Source organism: Cricetulus griseus, assembly GCF_003668045.3.
Source record: "Cricetulus griseus strain 17A/GY chromosome 1 unlocalized genomic scaffold, alternate assembly CriGri-PICRH-1.0 chr1_1, whole genome shotgun sequence".
In the NCBI taxonomy this organism is placed as follows: domain Eukaryota; kingdom Metazoa; phylum Chordata; class Mammalia; order Rodentia; family Cricetidae; genus Cricetulus; species Cricetulus griseus.
Genome location: NW_023276807.1, coordinates 129,706,077 through 129,729,608, shown reverse-complemented (window position 1 = coordinate 129,729,608; position 23,532 = coordinate 129,706,077). Strand labels below are relative to the sequence as shown.

Sequence of the window (23,532 nt, the reverse complement as noted above, 5' to 3'; positions counted from 1 at the left end):
TTTTTGTTTGTTTGTTTGTTTGTTTGTTTTGGATTTTGGTTTTTCGAGACAGGGTTTCTCTGTGGCTTTGGAGGCTATCCTGGAACTAGCTCTTGTAGACCAGGCTGGTCTCAAACTCACAGAGATTCGACTGCCTCTGCCTCCTGAGTGCTTCAGACTCAGTTTTAGGACATCTTTTCTACTTGAGTATATCATCTTCTGTTATGTTATATGTGCACATTGTTTCTTTTTGCAGTAGTGAGCAACACTGCCTTCAGGGCAGAAAAGGTTTGCCTCTGTTTTTATACATGTGATTCTCACCCACACCCTTCCCCATCCCCCAAAAGTAACAGCCTAGACAGGAAACCATTGGAGAATACTCTTAAAAAGTTGTGATAAAGATGCTGAACTATAGCTTTCCACAATGAGGGCTTCTGACAGGGATGCAGGTAGGGAAGCACTCAGTTTTCTTTAAGGGACAGGCTACTGGGATTTTGACCATGCTCCTATGAGTGAGTATATAGGGAACACAATTTGGACTTGCAGTTTTTTTTTCTTTTTCTTCTTTTTTTGGGGGAGGGGTGGATTACAAGGGTGGGCAGTGTATCTTGGAGGACTGGGAAGTGTGTGTAATCAGGATGCATGATGGGAAATTCCCAAATAATCAGTAAAAAAATCTACATTGGGGAAAAAGTGTTTTTCTAATTGTAAAGTAGAATTAGGGGAAAGTCTTTTCTTATCTGAAGTGCTAACCAAACAAGTTTCACTAAGCTACAAGTAGACATGCTTGTGTGGCAGTGAAGGTAATCTGGCGTTGGGATTTGATTAGAGGAAAACAGATACTAAATGAAGTAGTGCCTGTTAGTATATGTCTGGATCATTCTCTGGGAGACTTAGTGCTTCGGAAAGTGCTTTGTCTCTTCAGATCTATTACACTAACAAAGGTGAGTTAGATGATTTCCCCACACTTATCACTAAGCAGTTTCCTCCATTGGAGCAATTTTGTGACATAGGTGCCCTTTCCCAGTAGAAAGTAGATATTCACACAGTACTTCCTTCCTTCCAAGTGACTTTTCCCTGTTCTTCCTTCATGCAACACTTTCTACACTTATAGCATCACGCCTAGTTTTTATATCCTTGACCACAGTATCTATGAAACCCAACTTCTGATTAAGTAACCAGAATCCAGTGAAAATTGAAAGTGTAAAGTGAGGGGTATGACTACCCTGATTGCCTATGCGTTATTACAAACTATTGTGCTATGAAAGAATATAAGCATCCCAGACCTCTAGAGAAGCCACACTGGAAAATATGAATAGGTGGATTTCATTTTACTATTATGTTAGTATATCTTATTTAACATCATGTATCCAAAATATAATTTTGTCAACATGCAGCCAACATTTAGAATTATGATCTTGAAGCTATTACAATGACTCAGGAACTAAAGGCTATTGACACCAAGCATGAGGGTCTGAGTTTGATCTCTCGAACTCACACAAAGGAGAGAACTGATTCTGCAAGTTTTCCTCTGACCTCCATGTGTGTTCCATATTCCCCGCTATCAATAAATGTAATTTTTTTAAAAAGAATGACATTTTTCCTCCTTTAAACAAAATCTTCAAGTTTCTTAAATATATGAGATAGGAGAAGTGGTTCCATGGTTGAGAGAACTTACTGCTTTCAGATTTCAGGTTTCAGTACTCACAGTGGTCAGCTGACAACCATCTCTAACTCAAGTTTTAAGGACCACAGCTGGCCTCCAATGGCACCCACAATCATATGGCATACATTCAAGCAGACACATGCATAAAAATAAATAAAAATAAATCTTTAAAGAGTGAAAATACAAATGGTTTATATTGTGTCCCCAGTAAGTGAAGATGGACCCAAGTTCCAGAAGTCTGTTCTGTTTTACAGAGAAAAGTGTAAAGGAAGGTGCCTTAAAACTCAAAGAAGAACCATCTAAAATACTGTCTGGGAATAAGTTTCAGGATCGATACATTGTGTTACGAGATGGACATCTCTTTCTTTACAAGGATCCAAAGGTAATTGGATAAGTGGGAATTGAGCATGCATATTATTATTTTGTGGAGGTATTTATGTCTTTATCTGACACTACTGACAGGCATCTCTCTTTAAAAAAATGCTTGAAGTAAGCTGATGTCTTCCTTAAGTCTCTGAGATGTATCACCAAAACATTCAGTATCTTAGTGCAGAACTTCCTGTGGCTTTTCTGTGAACTTCAGATTTTGTTGTTATTGTTGAAAGAAAATTACTTCATCACTGAAGAGACTTTAAGTGTGTTAACAGAAACTATCATATAAATCAGTATCATAGCCAATATTCATTAAGAGAGAGTGTGTTATATTCTAAAGGCAAAAAGAGTCTGAGTGAGCTAATGGAGATTTAATGAAGAGTGGAGTGAAAAAGACAAAACTCAAATTCTGTAATGAATGTTAACATCTTCCTATACATTTGAATAAATTTACCACCATATCATATTTATTGGCTTCTACAGATTATTCCTTATAAGTTTTGAATTTATTGAAGAAATAAATTCACTAAATATTTTAAACAAATGATGTAGCTATAAAATGCTGAGTTTGGCATCAAAAAATCTCATCTGTGCTAAGAGTTAGTGATGTGAATATGTAACTTGGCATCTCTGCCTCTATACGAATGTGATGATTACAATGTGAGTCCTAAAGAGCAATGGCATTAATGTTTAAACGAGAGTATGTATATAAGTATTTTTGACATGTGAAACATTTATAAATATATATTATCATAACAGTATGCTTATAAAGATGCCCCTAAGAGTAGGATTAGGTAAGTTGCAGAATGAGCAAATTTATTCAAAATGTCTATCAGAAAACAAATGTTTCATCCCAGGATATTATGAACCATTCCATATCAACAAAAAGACATCCCAGTAGACATCTGAGAATAGGATTGAGCGGATACTATATGAAGGAAGGTATGGAAATGACTTGTGAGTCACTAAAGCAAGTGTTCAATGTTAGTAGTCATCATTAGTATACCATTTTAAAAAACATTTGTTTTGATGAAAATTGTGAGTGACAACTCCAGTTTGAAGAGGGATTTAGGGTAACTGGAGGGCTCATAAACAGTTACTGGAAAGGTAAACTCACAGTATTATGTAGGGTTCCTTAACAGTTTCAAAATAAAGTTATTCATCCACCTGCCAATTATAACCCCCAAGCTCTTGTAAATGAATGTTTGTTGGCAACTTCGTTTACAGATGTGTCCATAAACAGGAGAATAATGTATGGATAGATAGAATATTACTTATGAGATTTCTAGTAGATGACACAATATAGATGAACAAAAGAAGCACAACAATCAACATAGAATCATATGCCAAACCATTCTGTTCACTCTATGGTGAAAGAACCCCAAAAGGGTTTACTTGGCCTGGGAAATAAAATAGCCACAAACTTCCCAGCAGGCAGAAAGGAGATGGAGTATTTGCTAGGGAGAAGCATTGACCATGTCCTCATTCTGCCTGACATACTCAAAAGGGAGACTGACTATCGCTCGTTTGCTGTTTGGTGTTGTGGTTCTGCTATCTCTGCTGAGGAAAACTACACTTTTTAGAAATAAGTTACCTTCACGTTTTGAGTTATATGTTTTTAACGTTTTTAAATCTAAGATCTGCATTTGTGAAAATTAAAGCTAGACTTTACAATTAGTTATTTTAGTGATGTAAAACATAACCTCATTTACCCTTCCTACTTTTCTGTAATGAGCCTCTACCCTTTTTCTGATTTACTTGATCATTGGTCTCCCATACTTATAACATGTTTTCAGTTAGATATCACCTAGGGCTTTTCATAATCAATTTGAGTATTTTTGTCTAATCAAGGCCCTGACTCTTTCTACTGTACACCAGAAGAAGGCCCATAAAACAACTAATCCTTTGGTATTAATTTCATGAAGGAATAGCCATGTAGCCACACTATTCCAAAATAACACTGGTGTGGCTATTGTATGGCAGCAAAAAGATGGTTGGACCTTTTCATCCAGATAGTACCATGTATGCTTAAATGTGCCCATACAGGGGTTGGAGAGATGGCTTAATAGTTAGAGCACTGACCACTTTTACATTGAACTTAAATTTTATTTCCACCACCAGCATTACAAGCATCAGTATCTCTAGTCCTAGGTAGTCATATGCCCTTATCTGATATAGGTGGGTGCCCTGCAGCACACACAGTAGACAGACAGACATGCAGGGTCATTTCCAATATTTCATAAGCACCCAGGATTTTAAACCATAGTGACCACAGTTATAGAATATAGTATGATTACTAAATGTTTAAAATCTATTTATCCCACCAAAATAATTCCATTCAGCTCATGCCTTACTCTGCAATCAAGGACAGCAGATGAGGATTTTTTCCTTTAAACTCAAACTGCTATTGTTTTCACCTTATGATTTTACTTTGCTCCTTATTTTTTTCATAGCACGGGTCTCTTAATATTGATTATTATGTCATTATGCACATTAAATAATCTATAGTAAAATCCTTTTATCTATATGATTATAGATTTGGCTTTAGAACAGTTTTCACTAATATATGTGCATTTTATACATTTAGAAAATTATTTCCTGAGAAGGAAGTAGAAATTATAAACTGAGAAGTATATTTAAAGCAACTGTTAATTAGAAATAATTTATGAATGTTCATTAACAACAAATTAGGGCAATACACAAGGGAAGATAGATTTTGTTTTCACAGGTTTTCCATGCACAGAAAATGTTAATTAAAATATGATCAGATGGATTTACATAAAAGGTGAAAGGTTTCAAAGAATATTGCCATTACACTGTTAATGGCGTGAAAAAATGGGTAAGCAAAGGTAAAAATGCAAATGAGTAAGTGGGGATATCTTTAGCAGTTGCTTGAACTAATAAGCAGATTCCTTTTAGCCCTAGGAATAATTTTGACACTCACTTATTTAATTGACTTACTTAATGACTTCACTTTGAAATATAGTAACTCAAGCAACACATTGTAGATTTCATAAAAGTTTAGTCTACTGAACTTTTGGAGGCATTCTCCAGAAATTAGACATACCAGAGAGGGGGGGGGTAGGTATGCCAATTGAGATTTACTTTTATAGAATTTTCCATTGGGACTTTTGCAGTTCCTTGTTATGTATGTTAAGTTTAAATGTTAAAACACACAAGAGATTTCTTTACCTCCCTATTTATGACATTAGGATGGTATAAAGTGATACGCTTGCATGCCAGGAGTGGCATTGGGAATTTCATTATTTTATACTCTTTATCTGCAGTCAGGAAGTCTTTAAAATTCAGGCAGTCTTGGACTTACCAATGTCCTAGATAAGTAAAGAGAAGCAACATTGGATATGGGCATTCTAAGACATGCAAATGCCCTCAATTCCAAGCCATTGGAATTGCTGCCTTCCACTCTACCTTGTAGCCAAGCATGGTATTGTGTACCAGGGATTAGCCAACTAAAATGCGGGATAAGAAGTTAGCCTAAGTTGTAGTTTGTTTTAACCTCTCACAAAGGTAACCTTATAGCACACAGGCATAGTGGCCAGCCCTGTCCTTCTTAAGTAGAGCCTATAGATGAGTCCTTATCTGCCATACCTCATGATCACACAAAAGACATTCAATGTTGTTAAATGTTTGTTCATTGAAATTCAACAGGTTAGCAAGTCATAAGACCAATATCAAAAATCAGTCCTCAGTTGCATTAAGAAGAGAAAATATGTCAAGGTCTTTTTAAAGGTCTTAAACAAGAAATAGAAGCTAAGATGGAAACTATAGAATGTCACTGATAAAAATTGATTTAACCTTACTGATATTGATTTCTAATTATATTGTAATTAGAATTGTAATTATATTGTCACAGGCCACTTGTCATCCAGGCATAAGTCCTCATTTCCTTCTTTGTTGCTTTTCCTGTTAAGTAATTCCTCTGAATTCTCCTGAAATAAACTTTTAACTTTATAAACATAGCTCCCACCTTTCAGTTTACAAGTTTGGTGGTAAAGAAATAACATCACAGTGACACTTTAGAATATAACACATAACGAACTAGATATTTGGGTTTTGATGCATTTTCCTGGCATCCTGGCAATTAGCTATATTGGAAAGTTGCACAAGGCTGTAATCTCTATGTTTACAGAAGTAGCTACTTCCTGTGAGCTCATTTTATGCCAATTACTAGACTAAGCTTCATAGGCATTTTTGTTGCTGTTGAACCATTACAATAACCTTTCACAATAACACTCTGGTTACACATTTACTTTTCTCAGTCCTCAATCCAGTTGATGAGTAATTTTATTTTCTCAATTTAAAAAGAGAAATAGTGAAAAATCACAAAATTACAAGAGGCAAACCAGATCTAAACTCGGTTTCTCTGATCTCAAACTCCTTGTTCTTATTTATGAATCATCTCTTCCTATCAGTTTAAAACCATTTCTTTGAAATTGTTTTAGGATATGGAGAATGATTCATGATAAATTATTTCTATGTTTATTACTTTTATAAAATGAATTATTGGTTTCCACAGATAAACAATAGGACATATGAATTTTTAAAAATCTAGTTTAAATTAGAACATGATGCAACCTTTAGGCCTGTAGGAAAAATGTCATGTTTTAAATATATACAAGCAGCTATGGGCCTTGGTTTTCATTTTGAAAATATCTATTTATTCAAAAATTTTATGTATTATGTTGATTCTTGACCCAGCTTCATGTTAATTCCTTACCAAATAGATAAAACAGAAATAACAACATACAAAAAATGTTCTAAATTAAACAGCAAAACATGCTTAAAAGCAGAGGAGGGGATAAAAATCACTATGGGGAAAAAAAAGAAAAAGGATATTTCATTGGAAAAAATGATACTTCCTTTCTCAGAAGGTATCAGTTGCAAATAGATTCTTTGCTAGAGGTTGAGCCCTATATCCACTTCGCTTTCTGAAGGCTAGACTTTTGTATGGTTTGTACCTATGCAGGTCCTGCTTGTGCTGTCACTGAGTTCATACATGAGTCAGTCCAGTTGTATCTAGAAGATGATGTTTCCTTCTGTCTCCCACTTACTCTTGCTATTATTTTCCTTCTGCAACATCCTTTGAACATTTACTGAATCACAGGGTGTGGAGAACATGAAAATGATCCAGAGAAACATAAATTCCTTTTAGAATGCATTTTAACAAATTATTCTTGATAATTTTCATCAATGTAAATACTTAGAATCATTTACTATGTGCCCCTGCGTGCACATAGTCTGTTTGCCCTAATCGTAAAATCCATAATTTATAAAGTTCCTTTTTTTATTCAATGATACAATCGAACCCAAAGCAACCTGACATCTAGACCCTGTATTTGTGTCAATTATGATGTAATACATTTTCTACTTAAATTTATTTATTTGTTCACATTATGATCAGGTCAGACTTTATTTGCTAGAACTTGTAGTATGATGAAAAACATGAAACAAAATAAAGAATTCCAAATGCATTCATTAATATTCTACAGAAATGTTAAAATCTACTTAATTCCATGTGATACTTTCTTCCCTTACAGAGCAGCAAACATGACAAGATGTTTTCTCTAAGCTTGATGAAGTTTTACCTTGGTGTGAAAAAGAAAATGAAGCCCCCAACCAGGTAACGGCTGAAAGGAAAGGGGTGAGAGAGAAACAAAACAAAACAGGAATGAAGTCTGCTGAGGGCTTAGGGATGGGTGGTGTTAGTTTAACATCTGTAAATCAAGAACACCTTCATCTGTACCTGGGATCCTTGGGTGGACTGAGTGGCTGTGTGAGTATATGAGAGGCATGATATTCCCACCGTGGAAAAGGTTAATCTACAGACTGCCCTCTGCCCTGTATGAGTAGGGAAATCCTAGGGAGACAGCAGCAACTTCCAGAACAGAATTCCTTGGCCTCCCAATATTTACAGGACACAGCAGTATCTGTGATGTAGGGATGAATGATCCAAGCACACTAAATAAAAGAAATCACACACTGCTCTCCAGCTTTCTGATGCTTCACTTTTAGAATGTTGATTCTGGCTTTTGAATTTTCTCTAAGAACATGGACCCTCTTAAGTAGTATGTCATTTAAATATTTGATGAACACAGCATTTAATTTATACCATAATTTGTTTTCACAGTCACTTTCATTAGCTAAATAATACTGTTATATTATTCTAGTAAACTCTATAATGACCTGTGGTTCTCAGATATGATTACTGATTTGTTCTTTTACTTTTATGTCCATATTTATTTTTTAAGCTTCAGACAGGTACGAGTATTACACAGGCACACATACATTCACCTGATTTCAGCTGTTTTATAGATATTTATCCCTAGTATATTCACCATATGTTTTGCAATAAAAAAATGCCCAAGACAAACTACTTAGGATAGTATAAAAGTTTATTAGTGCATCAAATAAAAACATTCATGATTAAGTTTCAGAGGCTCAATTCATTGGCTGAATTCTGTTAGGGGGCCTTCTCTAGCTGTCTCACATCATGAGGTACGACAATGGCAGGAATGTGTTTAACATATTGTGTTTCTTTGTTGCAGTTGGGGATTGACCGCATATTCTGAAAAACACCACTGGTAAGTTGACTGGCAGCTTTTAGATTTTCCATAATATTAACTAACCACTTTGAGTAAAGAGTGACATCATGGCACAGGCAGAACTACAGAGAAGAAAAAGAAAAAAAAAAAAAACTTGCATTAAGTTCAGTTAATTATAATCTCACATCCTTGTAAATGTCTCTTTCAAGAAACTACATCTTTCATAGAAAGTAGATAGTATTGGAATCCAGCTTTTAGGACACAAATAGGCAAAATTAAGGTTCAGGTTTTAAAAGGTAAGACCTGAGTTGAAACTTAAAAAAAAAAAAAAAAAAATCTATAGCCCTGTTTTTAAGCCCGTTTTCTCCTTGTATATTTTTTTAACTTTGTCTCCTTTCTGCCTGTCTCCCTGATGCCATCAAAAACCTGTTCCTCACTGACCTATTTGTAGCTAGTCCCCAGGTTATATTAGGTTGGACACTTCCTCATGCCTAGGGTCTAGGGATTTTTGTCTGCCTGGCTTAAGGAGAGTACAATGCTTCTTACAGTTGTGACTCTCCTTTAGTTTCCTACTGAGCTCTCTACCCAAATACCACTGACTTCTCTCCAGTGACCATAGAGGATGATTTCACATTTGCCTGGTGATGGAAAAAGACAATGTCTTAACAAAACTAATGAAAAAGAAAACAAGCTTCAGAAATGTTTAACCCCATTTCATTCTAACATCAGGTCCAACATTTACCTCTTTAGAAAGGGACCTCTTCTCAACCCCTCCAGACTCCCTGCACCTGCATCTACTCTTTTTTGTTTTTCTATAACATGTCCCTTGGTTTCTCTTACTGTGCTATTTCTTTGTTTGCATGGCCAGCTTTCTTATCATACTGTGCAAAGCTTGGGGGCAAGAGCTGCTTTATGTAGGGTTTTAGTAAAACATTAGTGGAGTGCCAACAGACATGTAGGAATGTTTATGTGATTAGACCATGCCTAAGCCCTTTGCTAAAACAGGTCTCCACCCCATGAATGTGCACATATGTCCCAATCAGAGTCTCTGGGGAAAAGACGCTTTACTACCACATGCCCGAAAATACCAAATGACACTGACTTCACCTTCCCAAAATGTTGTTGATCTTTGTCCTCCTGCCAACTGGAGATTTACTTCCCAGATGACTGGAACCACTTCTACTGACATAGTCTGAGTTTGATTTCATCAAACCACAAGTTTGGAAGAGTTCAGAAATATTTCTGACTATAAAATTACTAACCACTGTAGGGAAGAGCTATTGTTGTTTGCAAGTATTTATTATATAAACCTTGTTTTGTAGGCACCTGTGTTGTGACAGTTTACAAGCCCAGATGGAGTGGATGGCCAGTATCTTTATTGCCCAGGTATGATATGCATTGTGAGCATCTAATCTGCTGTAAGATGTGGTTAAAGGAAATGCTAATGTGCTTGTAATTTTCATTGAGTTTTTGTTTGTAGAGTATACAATTGACACACTTTCACTTGAACGTATTCTTAAATATACGAAAATCTGTATTTTCCATTGCTCTTTGAGAGAAGAGACTATTGTGACTGCCCACACTTCTTGTTCCTCCAATGCACTGTTCTTAAGTTTAGTGGGGGTGTGGTGCGAGAGCTATAAAATAGGTCCAGATAGTAGCCTTGTCTGAGCTCTCACTGCTCTGCAATGGCATACAGATCTTCATACAGAAGTATGCACTTTGCCTTCACCTCTCATCCTTTCTCCTTAGTGATTGCAGAAGCAAGGCTAGGAAAGTACATTTCTTTGATACCTGTTCTATGGTAAATACTTTGTCAGAATAAAGTTTTGTACCCCTTATGTTGCATACTAGAACCTGGGTTTTCTTGCAACTGTTCATTTAAATAGTGTACACCTCTCAGAGTTCACTGAGAGTCATAGACCCAGCTTCACACTTAGTCTTCCACTTGAAGAAACATTCTTTGACAAAGGCCTGTTAATTGAATTGGTTTCTTTTTTAACCTTTTCTAGCTGAATTAGCAACACTGCTTCTCACAGAGCCCTGGAATGCATGGCTAATGAATAAGGTGTCACTATTGCTGTTCAGATCTTTTCATATTTCTTACAATGAATACATTAGCTCACTCCCAAATTGAGTGCTTATTTGTTTTGAAAAGCATTTCTCTGTGATTTAATTTCCTAACTTTTTCATTGATGACTATAGATGCCGCTTTAACTTCTTTTGCTTTATCACCTATCTACTGCATTTGTAGGGGAAAAAGGGTGAATTGTTAACACGAGTCATTTCTTCAGTTTGAAAATTCAGATTATCTCTACTGTACTTAAAAACCAAAACTAAACATGAAGTATTTTGTTTAAAATTGGAAACATATAGTCAAAAGCTGATACAATTATCTGTTTACAGCACAATTAAACTGATGTTTTTGTTTTCAGACTTGGAGTCAATAGACCTTCATGTTGACAGTCGAGCACTAAATAGTACTTCCCCATTGTAGCACTAATTAAGAGCATATGTGTAATTAGTTGTTTTGTTTGTGCCTTTTCTGTTACAGTATAAACTTAGGAAGAACAACGCTTCCTTATTTGGCTCACATGTGTATCTGCTTCATGGAGCCTATTGTGCTTTCCAAAATATATACTTAGAGTTTACAAAATATGAAAACAATGACTAAAATAAGTAGGCAATTGATCAGATCTGAAATGAAAAGTGGGACAAAATGAAACAAACATCATGTATTGGGAAAGGAGGTGGTGTAAATAAGGCAGAGGTTGAGAGTAGGTCTCATGGAATGGATTTCTGCAAAGCTCATAGGTAAGATGAAGTTCATGTAAATGATCCGGGTATTGGATGGTGGTGTTCTGTGGAAGGGACCAACATCTCCAAGGCTTGAGGTGGCACCAGAGTCTGTTCATTTCACAAGTATCTTAAAACTCTCACTAAGGGAAGATATGAGACAAGGAAGGGGTGAGATCCCCGTTGAGAGCTTGAAACAAGGAAAGATATAATTGCAGTATTTTTAATTAGAAAAAAATTGTTGAGACAACACTATAGAGTCAAAGGTAGAAGCATATCTGTGTGGAAGATATCTACCCAGGCTTGGTGGAGGCAATGTGCAAAACATAAAGATTGATGAATATTTTTGAGATAAAATGAGGTTTTTTTTTCTTTAATTCCATGGGCTATTACATTTGAAAGTAGTAGAAATTAAAGAAGACCCTAATTTTGCATTTGCTTCTAAGAAGACTTTTATTTCTTCTCTTTAAGTAGGTTTTATTTTTTGTTGTTGTTCTTCTGTTTCCTGAGATGTCATGTTTTATACTAAAGATAAGCACTGTATATGGGGCACCATGTCCATGAAATTGGCATCTTCTTGCTGTACACCACTGCAAAGCCTCCTAGTGAGTCAGAATAGCTCAATCCTTAAGTACAAAATTAGTAAACTGTAACTTTGCTATTCTTTGAAGTTTGAATACTTCATGATTTTCAGTTTCAAAAATTATGGAAAATTTGCTGCATTTGGAATAATGCTATTATAATAGGTTCATATTTCTAAGTAAGTGAAATTTTATCACTTCATACAAAACTTAAGGGTGTAAATAAACACAAGAGTAGGTGTGCCTTTCACTGATAACCTGTTTTTCAATGTGTAGGTTTCTTGTGAGTTATCTCTCATTTTTTATCCTTTATTTAAGTAGACTTTAAGGACATAGACAATTGATGATTATAAAATGTTACCAGAGCTATAGACAGAAACCAAGAGTTCTGTTAGATCAAATGGAATTTATGATATCTGTGAGATATACAAGTGAGCATGCTGAGTTGCAAACCAGCCTTTAAAAATTTAGGCAAATGAGGTTGAAATGTATATGCGAGACAATTTGGCATTTGGATTGCATTGAAAGCTGTAAAAATGCATGGGATTTAAAAAAAAAAAGCACACAGGGAGAAACAGATAACTGTTTAGCAAACCCTATGGTGTTCCATATTTTGATGTAAAGCCGACTTGAAAAAAAAATAGAAGGTGTAAGAAGGAATGACAAGAAAAACACAGGTAGAGATAATGAGTTCACGACTAGTGTGAATAGATAGGGTATGAGGCCAATGCTATGATTTCAATTGAATTGACTGTAAGATGGGATAGGGTATATTTTTTCACATTTGCCAACAGAAATAACCCAGTAACTAGAAGAGTCATATCGGCCATGGAGAGACACAAGAAAGCACTGTTGTTCATCATTACTCAAAGTCATTATACATCAGAGAAAGTGGTAGTTTTTTTTTTTTTTTCCTCAGATGATAGGCAAGAAAGTTAGAAGCAGATGACCAGGGTACAATCCCCAGCTAGATAATGTTATGTGAATTCTGGAATCACTTAATAATATCTTACAATGTCAGATGAAAACTTTCACTTAGACAAGGAACAACTCCCCTATATACATAGCATATCCATTTACCTCAGGAATTTGCAGGCATAATTTACAAAATTATTGAGATTCTGCTCAGTCTAATTTCTGTCAGCTTTATTTGTTGAGAATATTCCAATTATAAAGCATCAAATGTATTTTAAACTTGTTTGGAGCCATGACATAAAAATAATATAATGAAGTTTGAAACTTTTTCAGTGATCTATCATTATAGCTTGTATGGATTGAGATAAATGCTTCCATAATTTTAAGGGATATTTATCAAGTCTGACAATAGGACTTTTGCTGTGGAATTCTTGAGGATTAAATGAATGTATGTATACTGGTAAAGACAAAATATGCCCCTCATTATGAATTAGCAGTACCATATAATGGACACACTGTCAGCATTTCTGGAAATGAATTATTTGCTAAAATCCTAAGTACTCATATAAAAATTTGCTGATGTATCTTAGAATTTGAATAATATAAAGAGTGGGGTTTTAGTCACATATAATTACCATTTTTATTTCATCAAATATCTCTGCACTCATTTTAGTTTGGTATTTACTGTTTGTTTCTTTAGTAGATTGCTGTCTGAAAATCAATTTGCCTTCCCCTATTTCTAATCTACCCTAGGAAATAGAACAATTTTTAAAATAATGTTTTATATGTGTATTTCAAGGATTAAGTACTCAGAGTTTACAGTTTTACCTGTGGGCACTTATTCCCCCATTGCAAAATTAAGTTTCTTCTGGGCATGGCTGTGATAGTTTAGTGAACTAGAATTCAGCCAATAATTTGAGGACAAATGCACCACTCTTTCTGTTATAGAGTGATTTTCACTATAAATGTGTGTGTAAAGGGTAACATTTCTTTGAAATTCAATTAGATGAAAAAGCACTATTTTTCAAAAGGTTACAAAATAGGGCCAATTTTTTTTTCAGATATCCATGCCTTACGTCAGTTTGGGATATATAAGATCAAATTATTTTCATATTAAAAATCATCTGTGATATAAGCAGGAAATAAATGTTTGTTACTTCGATTACAGAGGCTAGAAAATACAGACAAGTACATTATTTCTGTTTTACAAAGAGACTTGCCATTTTCCTCCCATATTTTCTACCATTTGGTTTGATAAGTAGTACCGAAGGCATATGTTTGAAACATAGAAATTGAACTGAGACCTCAAAGCTCAGTTCACTTAAGACTTTCACATCCTGGAGCCATGTGCCTGCCAGAGTCAATGTCGAAGTAATTACAAATGGCATTCTCACAGAAAGTAGATTATTTGGTGAGGATATGTTGGGGAGCCAAGTGACTAATGTGGAGTAGCACATAATGAAATCACACACCAATGGCACTAAACTGTGTTTCCACAGCATGAGAATGATATATGGCCACCAGCTGGAAAAGAAAGAAAACGTTCAATAACCAAAAATCCCAAGATTGGAGGCTTACCTCTGATTCCCATCCAACATGAGAGAAATGCAACCCAGGCCCGGAAGAACATTGAGGTTGGTTATAAGTTTGTTGTTCTTATTGTAACCTCCACCGTTTATTTTTCCTATGACTTAACATGACTGAGTAGATTAATTACCTCATTGGCTTCAGAAGCATAGCAGTAATCACTTTGCACAGCTCAATAATGTCCATAGTTCATGAAGAGAACTGTGTCGGTAATCCTCTGCCGCTTGTTTTAATACCATTGACTATGCATTACATATACATGGTACCACGGTCTCTCAAGTAGCCAAGCAATTTTATGTATTTATCTGGAAACCCTGGTTGCAAAGTCAGTCTCAAATCAATTTCACAAGATTACTTACAATAGCCTTTGAGTGAATACGGAGCAAAAAATGCCCATAACATGTCACAGATACCCAAGTCTAGTGTCACAATCACAAAACAGACTCGGAGACCTGGAATGTTTTAGAGGAACCACAAGATAACCTCTGAATATCAACATAAAGGATTTGACATTTTTCAGAAAAGGGACTGTTTTTTCCCCTTTGCCATCTAATGGCATGGAAGAACACAATTACTGTCAATTGGGACATGAAGTCATTTTGGGAATGACCCTGGCATAGTACCTGAACTGAATTTTTCAAAGACAACAATTAAGAAACAAATAAAAACAACCTATGTAAAAGGTGTTATAGATTATATATTCTTTGGACTTTAATTTGGGCTAAGCTGTTTGAATCATTCTTTGTAAACTCTGTGGTAACATATCTTATACATGTTTTGCTTGTGCCAGGGTGTACTTGAATGTTGGTCTGTGTGATCTTATATAACTCATGTAATAAGAGGAAAATTTGTCTCTAAGAAATGAGGACTGCTTTAATTTCTTTTCTTTTCTTTTCTGTTTTTTATTATTATTATTATTATTTCTTCCTTGACCCAGAAATGGGGCAATTTCATGTTGTTCAATTTCTATGAGTTTGTAGGTTTTCTGTAATTTGTAGATGTCAGTTTGGAGGTCTGGGCAATCTATAGGGCCTCTGGTAGTGGATCAGTATTTATCCCTAGTAAAGGAATGGACTTTGGGAGCCCATTCAACATAGAGAGATACTCTGTCAGCCTAGATACACAGGGAAGGGCCTAGGCCCTGATGCAAATGATATAACAGACTTTGAAGATTCCCCATAGAAGGCCTCACCTTCCCTGGGGAGTAGAAAGTAGAAAGGGATTGGGGGCTGGTGGAGCTCAGGGGAGGAGGGGAGGGTGAGGGAACTGGGATTGACATGCAAAACAAGCTTGTTTTTAATTTAAATATTTTTAAAAAAGAAACTAGGACTGCACCTCTGTCCATTCTGCACCTACACATTGAGAGTAGCCCACTTTGCAGGACTGTGGGCTCCTTAGCCAAACAAGAATCTTAATTCTAAAAGTTGCCTCACATAGGCACGTGGGCCAGAGAATCACAACTTGATCCAATGAAGCCTTTATACAATGGGTATTTGCCTTTCAGTGACCACAGCATCTCCTGACACTGTCCTGTGACCAGTAGAGGAACAAATAAAGAGTAAAATTTCAAGATAATAATACATTAATCAGTATCAGGTAGAGATAAATAAATCTACAACGTATTTCCTAATCTTCAAACCACAATTTTAAGTATGATTTTTTAACATGCCTAGGATTAAAAAAAAATGAAAAACCAGATGAACTAAAACTGGGAAGAAGTGTTAAAGGTTCTTATAATAATTCTATGAAATATTAATTGCTAAAAAATGTATTGAGTCATTAAAATAACCCAAAATTTTTGTAAATTTTCGGCAGAGATTTTTTTTAAATATTCCCATGCTTTAAAAACACTAAAACTTACTTTAAAGGATATAAAGGCAAGATTTATTAAAAACAAAATTTTTCTCATGAATCATTAAGAATTTTATTATAGAATTAGATAAATGTAGTTATATAAGAGAAATAATTATAAAATTCCTAAAGATTTCTTACATTTGTTTTTAAAATGGATATGATTTAAAATTACCATGTAGAGTGCATTTCTAAGAAATAATATAGTTATATCATGACACTTAGTCAAGGAATGTTGCTTTTCAATGTAGTTGTTGGCATTCTGGTATATGCTGACTTGATTTTTATACATTTTATTGGAAGGAAGTTGTATGAGTGCCTGATCTAGACAGGAAAGGCTTCCTGGAGATGACTAACATTAAATTGGTAAATTACCAGTAGGATAACTGAAGAAATCTGGAAATGAAAATTGTTGGCAGTGGAAACTTAATAGGAAGAGGCAAATGAAATACTTGAGATTTTATAATCTTGATAATCTTGATAATACCTGTGGCACACCCGCTTCCCATAAAATTTTTAACTACTTCCTAAACTCTGGGTCCTCAGTTCTTTTCCCCATATGGAACTAGTAGTCCCTTCTTTGCAGGATTATCAATGGTAACTAAGGATTTACTAGAATGATGTGTGCCTTGCAGCTAATACATGTTGAGTCATAAGGAGCATGGAGAACACAATGGGATAATTCATTCATTCCAATACCAATACTGTATACATAGTTGGGCAGGTAGTGTGGACCTGTATTTCAAGCTACTCAAAGTGTTGTGTAGGAGACTTGGGCCCAGAGTTATAGGCTAATGTGGGCAGCCTAGCAAGAGCTTGTCTCAAAAGAAAAAAGATCTTTAAGCACCTGTAAAATAAAAAGTATTGAAGAAAAATGACTCACTTAAAACAACAACAAAACAATGGCAAATTAGAATTCCAGTCTGTCTCCCTGTCTTCATCCTGTGGCCATTTGATGTGATGGAAAAGAACTCACAGGCCAGCCTAACATCCCGTTCTACCCACCTAAGTATTTCTGTGCAAACTGCTTGATTCTTGGGTTTTTGTTTGTGCACCTTATATTTCAGGACTTAAACTTCATGACTATCCATTTTATAACATGGAGATTATTCATTTATGCAGAAGTTCATCAAGAGAAGTCATTTAGGATTTTCCCACACTCATATTTGTATATGTTGGTCACATTATGTTTTGGCATCATTAGATGATGCCGGTAACCCCATGTCCGAATTCATGGGGAAATCTGTGAGAACCAGACTAAAGCATGTGAAGGATTTGCTCTGAGAAGTGTTCCCCATCTACTGCTCTGACTGTGACAGGGGGTGCTGCTATCTGAAACTGGGGGAAGAGCTCCATTTCTATTAAACCAAGGCAATGCAGAGAATGGGCCACATTCTCTCCTGGCTGCCTTTGCCACCTCCATCTCTCTTTTGAAATAATGACCTCATCATTTAACGCCAGCACGACACCACCCTTTTCCTCATGTCTTTCTTTCCTTGCAGCATGCAGGGCACACATGGCACATATCCTATGAGTTATGTAAAGTACATATGATCTCCTATTCTTACTTTCCCATTATTTCATTATTAACATGTTACTTCCACCACATGTTCCTGCCTTCAAACACAATTATATACCACTAATGCTATCTGTCATATTCCTTGAATACTTGACCCTTAAATTATGCATCAAGAAAGCCAAAGGAATTTTTGTTTGTTTGTTAGTTTGGTTTTGTTTGGTTTGGTGTTTTTGCTGTTTGATAGTTGAAAGATAGTAAGAATCATCACTGTGAGATAGATGATGGATGGGATGAATAGATAGATAATAGATGATATAGATAGAAAAAGATAGATGATAGATGAAGATAGATGATAGATAGATAGGCAGACAGACAGATAGATAAGTAGGTAGAAAGAGCTGTATCCTACACTTACTGGATTATAATACTCTGAGAACCTGAGGCAATTTCCCTCAGATATATATTTCCCAGCCAATACATATCACACATTCTACCTTTCAGAATCCACCCTTTATTCATTGCAGGTGATTGACAGTTTACTTCTTGGACCTGCCAATCCTTTCTGTATACTTAAGTAAATTTGCACTCTTACATACTGATACAAAAGTGGGTTTTAACACTCACAAGCACCATATTCCAGTAACTTTAAAAGTTGACTGGGAAATCAGAACAAGTGTTATATGGGGAAAACCTCCACTGATTAAACATGTTGAGGAAAAAGTAAACCAGGAAAACAAGTTGAACAAATTTCTGTGCAACACAGCTTCCCAATTTCTTTATTATGCTGACTTATATTGTGACTCTGAAATTAGGGACTATAGCTCTGAGACATGGGCATAAATCCAGACATCAAAGATCAGTAATAGAACTGTCATTTCTAGCTGCTGTAAGAGGGAAAAATCACTTTTCTTCAATGGAATGACACTGTGTATCTCAACCACTCTGTGGCAGAGTAGTTGGCCAACGAATGTCTAGTAGTAGTTGACCAACATACAATAAACTTCATAATTTATATATATATGTATATATATATATATGTGTGTGTGTGTGTTTATTTGATTATAGTATGATATTAGTTCTGTTTCATTTCTAGGTGTTGTATTTTGTTCTCTAGGTTTTAGGTGTTGGTTGTTATGTTGTTTTTTTGGTTTGCTTTTTGATAAAAAATAACATAAATTGGCTGGGAGGAGGAGAGGATCTGCATGAACGTGGGGAAGAAGAATATGAAGAAAATATATTTAAATTTAAAAACAGTTTTTTATAGTAAAATTTTTGAGAGAGTATTAAAAAGAAAAAAATGCAGTCTGCTTAGGGCAAAGTAAAATTAGAGAATGCATCATCAAAAAGCAATAACTATAGAACAGGAAGTATCAACTGTTTGCTTGGTGTATTTTCTAAATATCAGTTGTTTCAATTATTGTTTCACTGTGACATATTTGATTTTCCACTGCTTTTAGAGTGCAAGAGCAGAACTTGAAAAGCTGTGGCTGGGTGAAAAGCATGATCGAGACTTCATGGACCCTAGCTTGAGAGACAGAGCCTCCATCATAGCCCACTGCTTGGAGCACAAAGATGATAAACTTCAAAATCGTGCCAGGAAACATCGAAGTTTCAACTGCTTGGAGGACACAGAGGCAGAGGTCCCACACAGCCTACCTAAGGGCTATAAAGGCCTTAAGACACTGAAGAAGACTGAGGACAGGAACAGCAAGACTACTTTAGATGCCGATCATAAGCTTCCATCAAAAGTCATCGAGGAACTTAGTGTGGTTCTGCAGAGATCAAGAACCCTTCCAAAAGAGTTACTGGATGAACAGACATCACAGAAAGAAATAAAATAAATCATCACATGAGTTATTTTTTTAACATTGTGTACAACATGTGCAAACCAGAAATCAAACTGTAATTCTTGAATTCCTCTGTCTAGACATATTTGTCTGTATTTAAGAAATTTGTTTATCTAATTAAGCATTTAACGAACATTTTAAAATATGTATATATGTGGTTCGATATAAGATCAACTTTATTTTGCTCTGGAAACTTGTAAAGTTCAATTGTATTAACTGTGATAAGTCTTTGGATTACTGTAAGTGGCCAGATCTTTGAAAGTAGATGTGTAAGTGGGGATAATTTATGAGCAGAAATCTGTACTGTAGTGTATAAAATGCAGTGTGTACATGAAGCCTATGAAATTGTATCATATTTTGCACTTTGAGAAGGCTTGTATATTAAGTTGTCATGTGTTTTTAGGTTTACATAGAATCCATCTTAGGGAAGAGAAAGGGAAATGAGTTCAAAACGGGAAAGATATAGTGGCTGTTCAAAAAACATTGGGAAGAAAAGCAAGAAGTTAAAAAATATTCTCATACCCATAGAGGCGACCTAACATTTATTCTAATTCACCAAGAAACAAACATGTTAAGGAGACACTGCTAGTTATGAAAAAGAAATCTCAGTGTCTTGAGTGTTTTCAACAATAATATCTAGCCAGCCCTTGTCAGTGGCCACTGTCACTTATGGTGTCAGTAGACAAACCCCAAGAAATATTCCGCACACCAGAGCTGTTTGTCAGTATCTGCTCAGAAGAAGTGGCATTGTACTGAATAGTGTGTGCAAGGGCCCAGCACAGATGTCATTTGTACAGTTGCTGTATGCAGGCAATTCTTTAGGGCTCCCAACTGTATTTTTGGTACGAGCAAAATTCATCACCTTGGGAACTTTTGCTATTTTCCCTTTATTCTGTTTCTTATTGCTGCTGTTGTTTCATTTTTAAGGTAACATTATAATGCTTACTTCTGCATTCTCAGTATCAACTGGAAGTGTGCAATATGTGGCCATTAGAAAGAGCCAGTGGCTACACATTTGTAGGGAGGCATTTCACATTCCATTTAGTATTTCCTTTCTCCCCGCAAAAATGATGTAACCCTGTATTTCTGTTGATACATAATAATCAGGTACAGATTTGACAATTTTCATGAATCAGACTACACTATCATCAAAGACAGCATTTTTATCAATTTTTTCCAAGTTGAGTTGATGGGTCTTATAACTTCAGGTTATATAGCTGATCTTTATTCCCGGTGCTTCTCTGTCCTCTTCTGCATTTGGGTTCTTTTCAAATTAAGACATACCTATGTGCTTGTTTTAGTCACTCTCTTGTAGGTAAGCAACATGTTATGAAGTACAAGGTCTGTCTTCAACTCAGAAATGCTAACCTCTTACATTTGTTGAAGATAGCAGCGTTTACCAGGAGTAAGTGGTATTTATTTTTTAAATCCAAATAAAATGTAACAGAAAAATAATTAAAAGTGCATCACGCAGTTTTATGAGTTGGTGGCACTACAGAGGAACCTCCCTTTAAAGCAAGATATCATGTTGTTTGGGAAGGAAAATTAATTTAATAAACTTAATTTCTGATAAGTAATGATATTTATATTTTTTATGAAGTAAAGAGACATATGGAAATAACTATTATTGGCCTTATGGAAAAGTGTCATGCACTTAGACCTACCTTTCCAGAATTTCTCCTGAAGTTGGGCTTGAAACCTGATCACATCTGTTTTCTTTCTTTCCATGAATGATTGTCTCCATTTTTAAAATGTAACATAAGGGCTAATGGTTACATCTCACAGATCTTGAGTAAAAATTAAAATAGTTTTACAAGTCCACTAGAAAATGACTATTCTCTTTTTTCATTACTCTCAGAAGTAGCAAGTTATTCTGGTGAAATGAATCAAGTGCTTTTTCTTTTCTTTTTTTCTGTTTTAAGTATTTGAATCTAACTGTCCTCTGCCATTTTAAAAACACAATGTCGTTTTATTTTAAAGGCTGAATACATGCAGATATTTCCTAAAAGGACTGACAGCACTCACTTTCATTTCTGCTCTTGTAAATTCAGTTATCAGCCATGATCTATAATGACATCACTTGGTGGTTCATCAAAATGGCCCCAAGAACTGCAGGAGCAGTGGAGGCAAAGCTCTGAATCACATACAGATCTGCTGCTGACATGGCTCATATGACAAATTTTAATTCTAAAGTACTGGAAGAGTGCATATTGCAGAAGGTTGCTTTAGAAAATGGGGGTCTTTAACGTCTGATTAGCATGTACAAATATGACTCACACTCTTAGCAGCTATCAGAACTTCCTCCAAGACACATCACTCAACACAAGTGAGACTTAAGCTTAAAATGTGAACATTTTGCCATCATGTGCATCTATATTTATCTCTAACTGGAAACCACACACTAATAAGTCCTAAAGATTACTAAAGTATCTTTTTAAAGCATACAGTTATTTTGGTTTAGTAAACTTTAAAGTATTCACAGTTATATTGTCTTCACATTCTCTACCATAACTGTATATGTAAAATGTCAAATTTTAATAACTCATACTTTTTCCAAATTAAGGCTTCAAATTTTTTTGATTAAAATATATTTAAATCACAGTAATAACTACCTTATACATAGTTGTCTTGTGATTGCTATTGTATATGTATAAAATTCATGCATGTATAGACATGCATTATGAATCAGGTATATGAATCAGATATATTGATAAATATCAATAGAATGAGGATCAGTCAATATTAATGTGTTTCTATAGTTCTCATTTTATCTAAGTAGATATTTCTGGCTTTCAAAGTGCTTCTAGTGGTTTTCCTTTTATACTAAATTACAAACTAATGAAACCAATTTCCATATTGTATTGATTGAATTGTCCTAACAACAAACATTTAGTCTTAACCTTCAAAATCCCAAAAAGTGACTTACTTTGAGGTAGGTCCTTTCAAGAATTGTTTGCATTAACAAGAGACCATGACAGCAAGCTCTGTTCTGTTCTGAGAAGTTCCCTAGGAGGACATTAGTGCATGCAAAAGAAAAACTAGTGTGGATTCATGCCCAACTGGACCACTGTATCTCCCTCCCTAACATGCCTTGAAAGGTTCAGGCTTAAAGAGACAGACCCCCCCCCATACTCAGGGCACACACAGGAAAACGTGCTATGTCATCACCACGTCACCTGCCATGCATGAGTGGGCATGCATGGAATCTCAGTGCGTATGTGCAGTCTTCCCACTAAAAGCTCCAATTTCCTGCTTCACTCTCTCTCTGCTTCCTCTCTACTCTCTCTCTCTGCTTCCTCTCTCTCTGTTTCTTCTTGGCTCTCTCTCTTACCTACACACTCTCTCTGTCTCTCTATGGCGACCAGCCATGGTGGTCAGCATTACCCCTGTTCCTCTTCTCTCTTAGTCTCCCCTGGCTCTGCTCACCTTCTGCAATTAAAAACTTTCTTGAGCCCCTCTCCTGAGCTCATTCTCCTGCTTCTGACTGACCCATAGACAAACCTCCATCCTCCCCCTGTCCTTCAATTTCCATCCCTATGCCCCCTGACGAGACCCAAACTCCCCTGTCACATCTTACAGACAAACCTCCGTTAAAACCTCCCCTTAATCTCTATCCCTCTTTACAGGGCCTCGAGCCTCATTCCCGTAAAACCTTAAAAATTATCCTGTCTTTCGTTAAAACCCCAAACCAGAATTGGATCACCTAAGTCCCTCAGATGAGGAGGACCTAGAAGATGCAGTGGCCGCTTATCAAAACCCCAACTGGCCTCCCTAAAGGGCCTCCGTCCTATCCTTCGGCTCCCCTTCTCCCATCTTCCACAGATGCCTTAATTCAAACTAAAAAAACATCTCACCC

The 23,532-nt window shown here is 35.7% G+C and overlaps 1 protein-coding gene across 2 annotated transcripts in view; it reads left to right on the top strand.

Annotated features, from left to right (window-relative positions):
* Positions 1-19,802, top strand: part of Arap2 (ArfGAP with RhoGAP domain, ankyrin repeat and PH domain 2) — a 145,266-nt gene extending 125,464 nt beyond the window's left edge. The window contains exons 27-32 of one of the 2 annotated variants that reach the window (XM_035453443.1): positions 1,900-2,027; positions 7,576-7,658; positions 8,584-8,619; positions 9,903-9,966; positions 14,372-14,506; positions 19,287-19,802. In XM_035453443.1, the coding sequence (XP_035309334.1) occupies positions 1,900-2,027; positions 7,576-7,658; positions 8,584-8,619; positions 9,903-9,966; positions 14,372-14,506; positions 19,287-19,670 (830 nt within the window). In that variant the 3' untranslated portion in view covers positions 19,671-19,802. The remainder of the gene's footprint in view (positions 1-1,899; positions 2,028-7,575; positions 7,659-8,583; positions 8,620-9,902; positions 9,967-14,371; positions 14,507-19,286) is intronic. The other variant, XM_035453442.1, reaches the window with a different exon arrangement.
* The last annotated feature ends 3,730 nt before the right edge of the window (positions 19,803-23,532 follow it).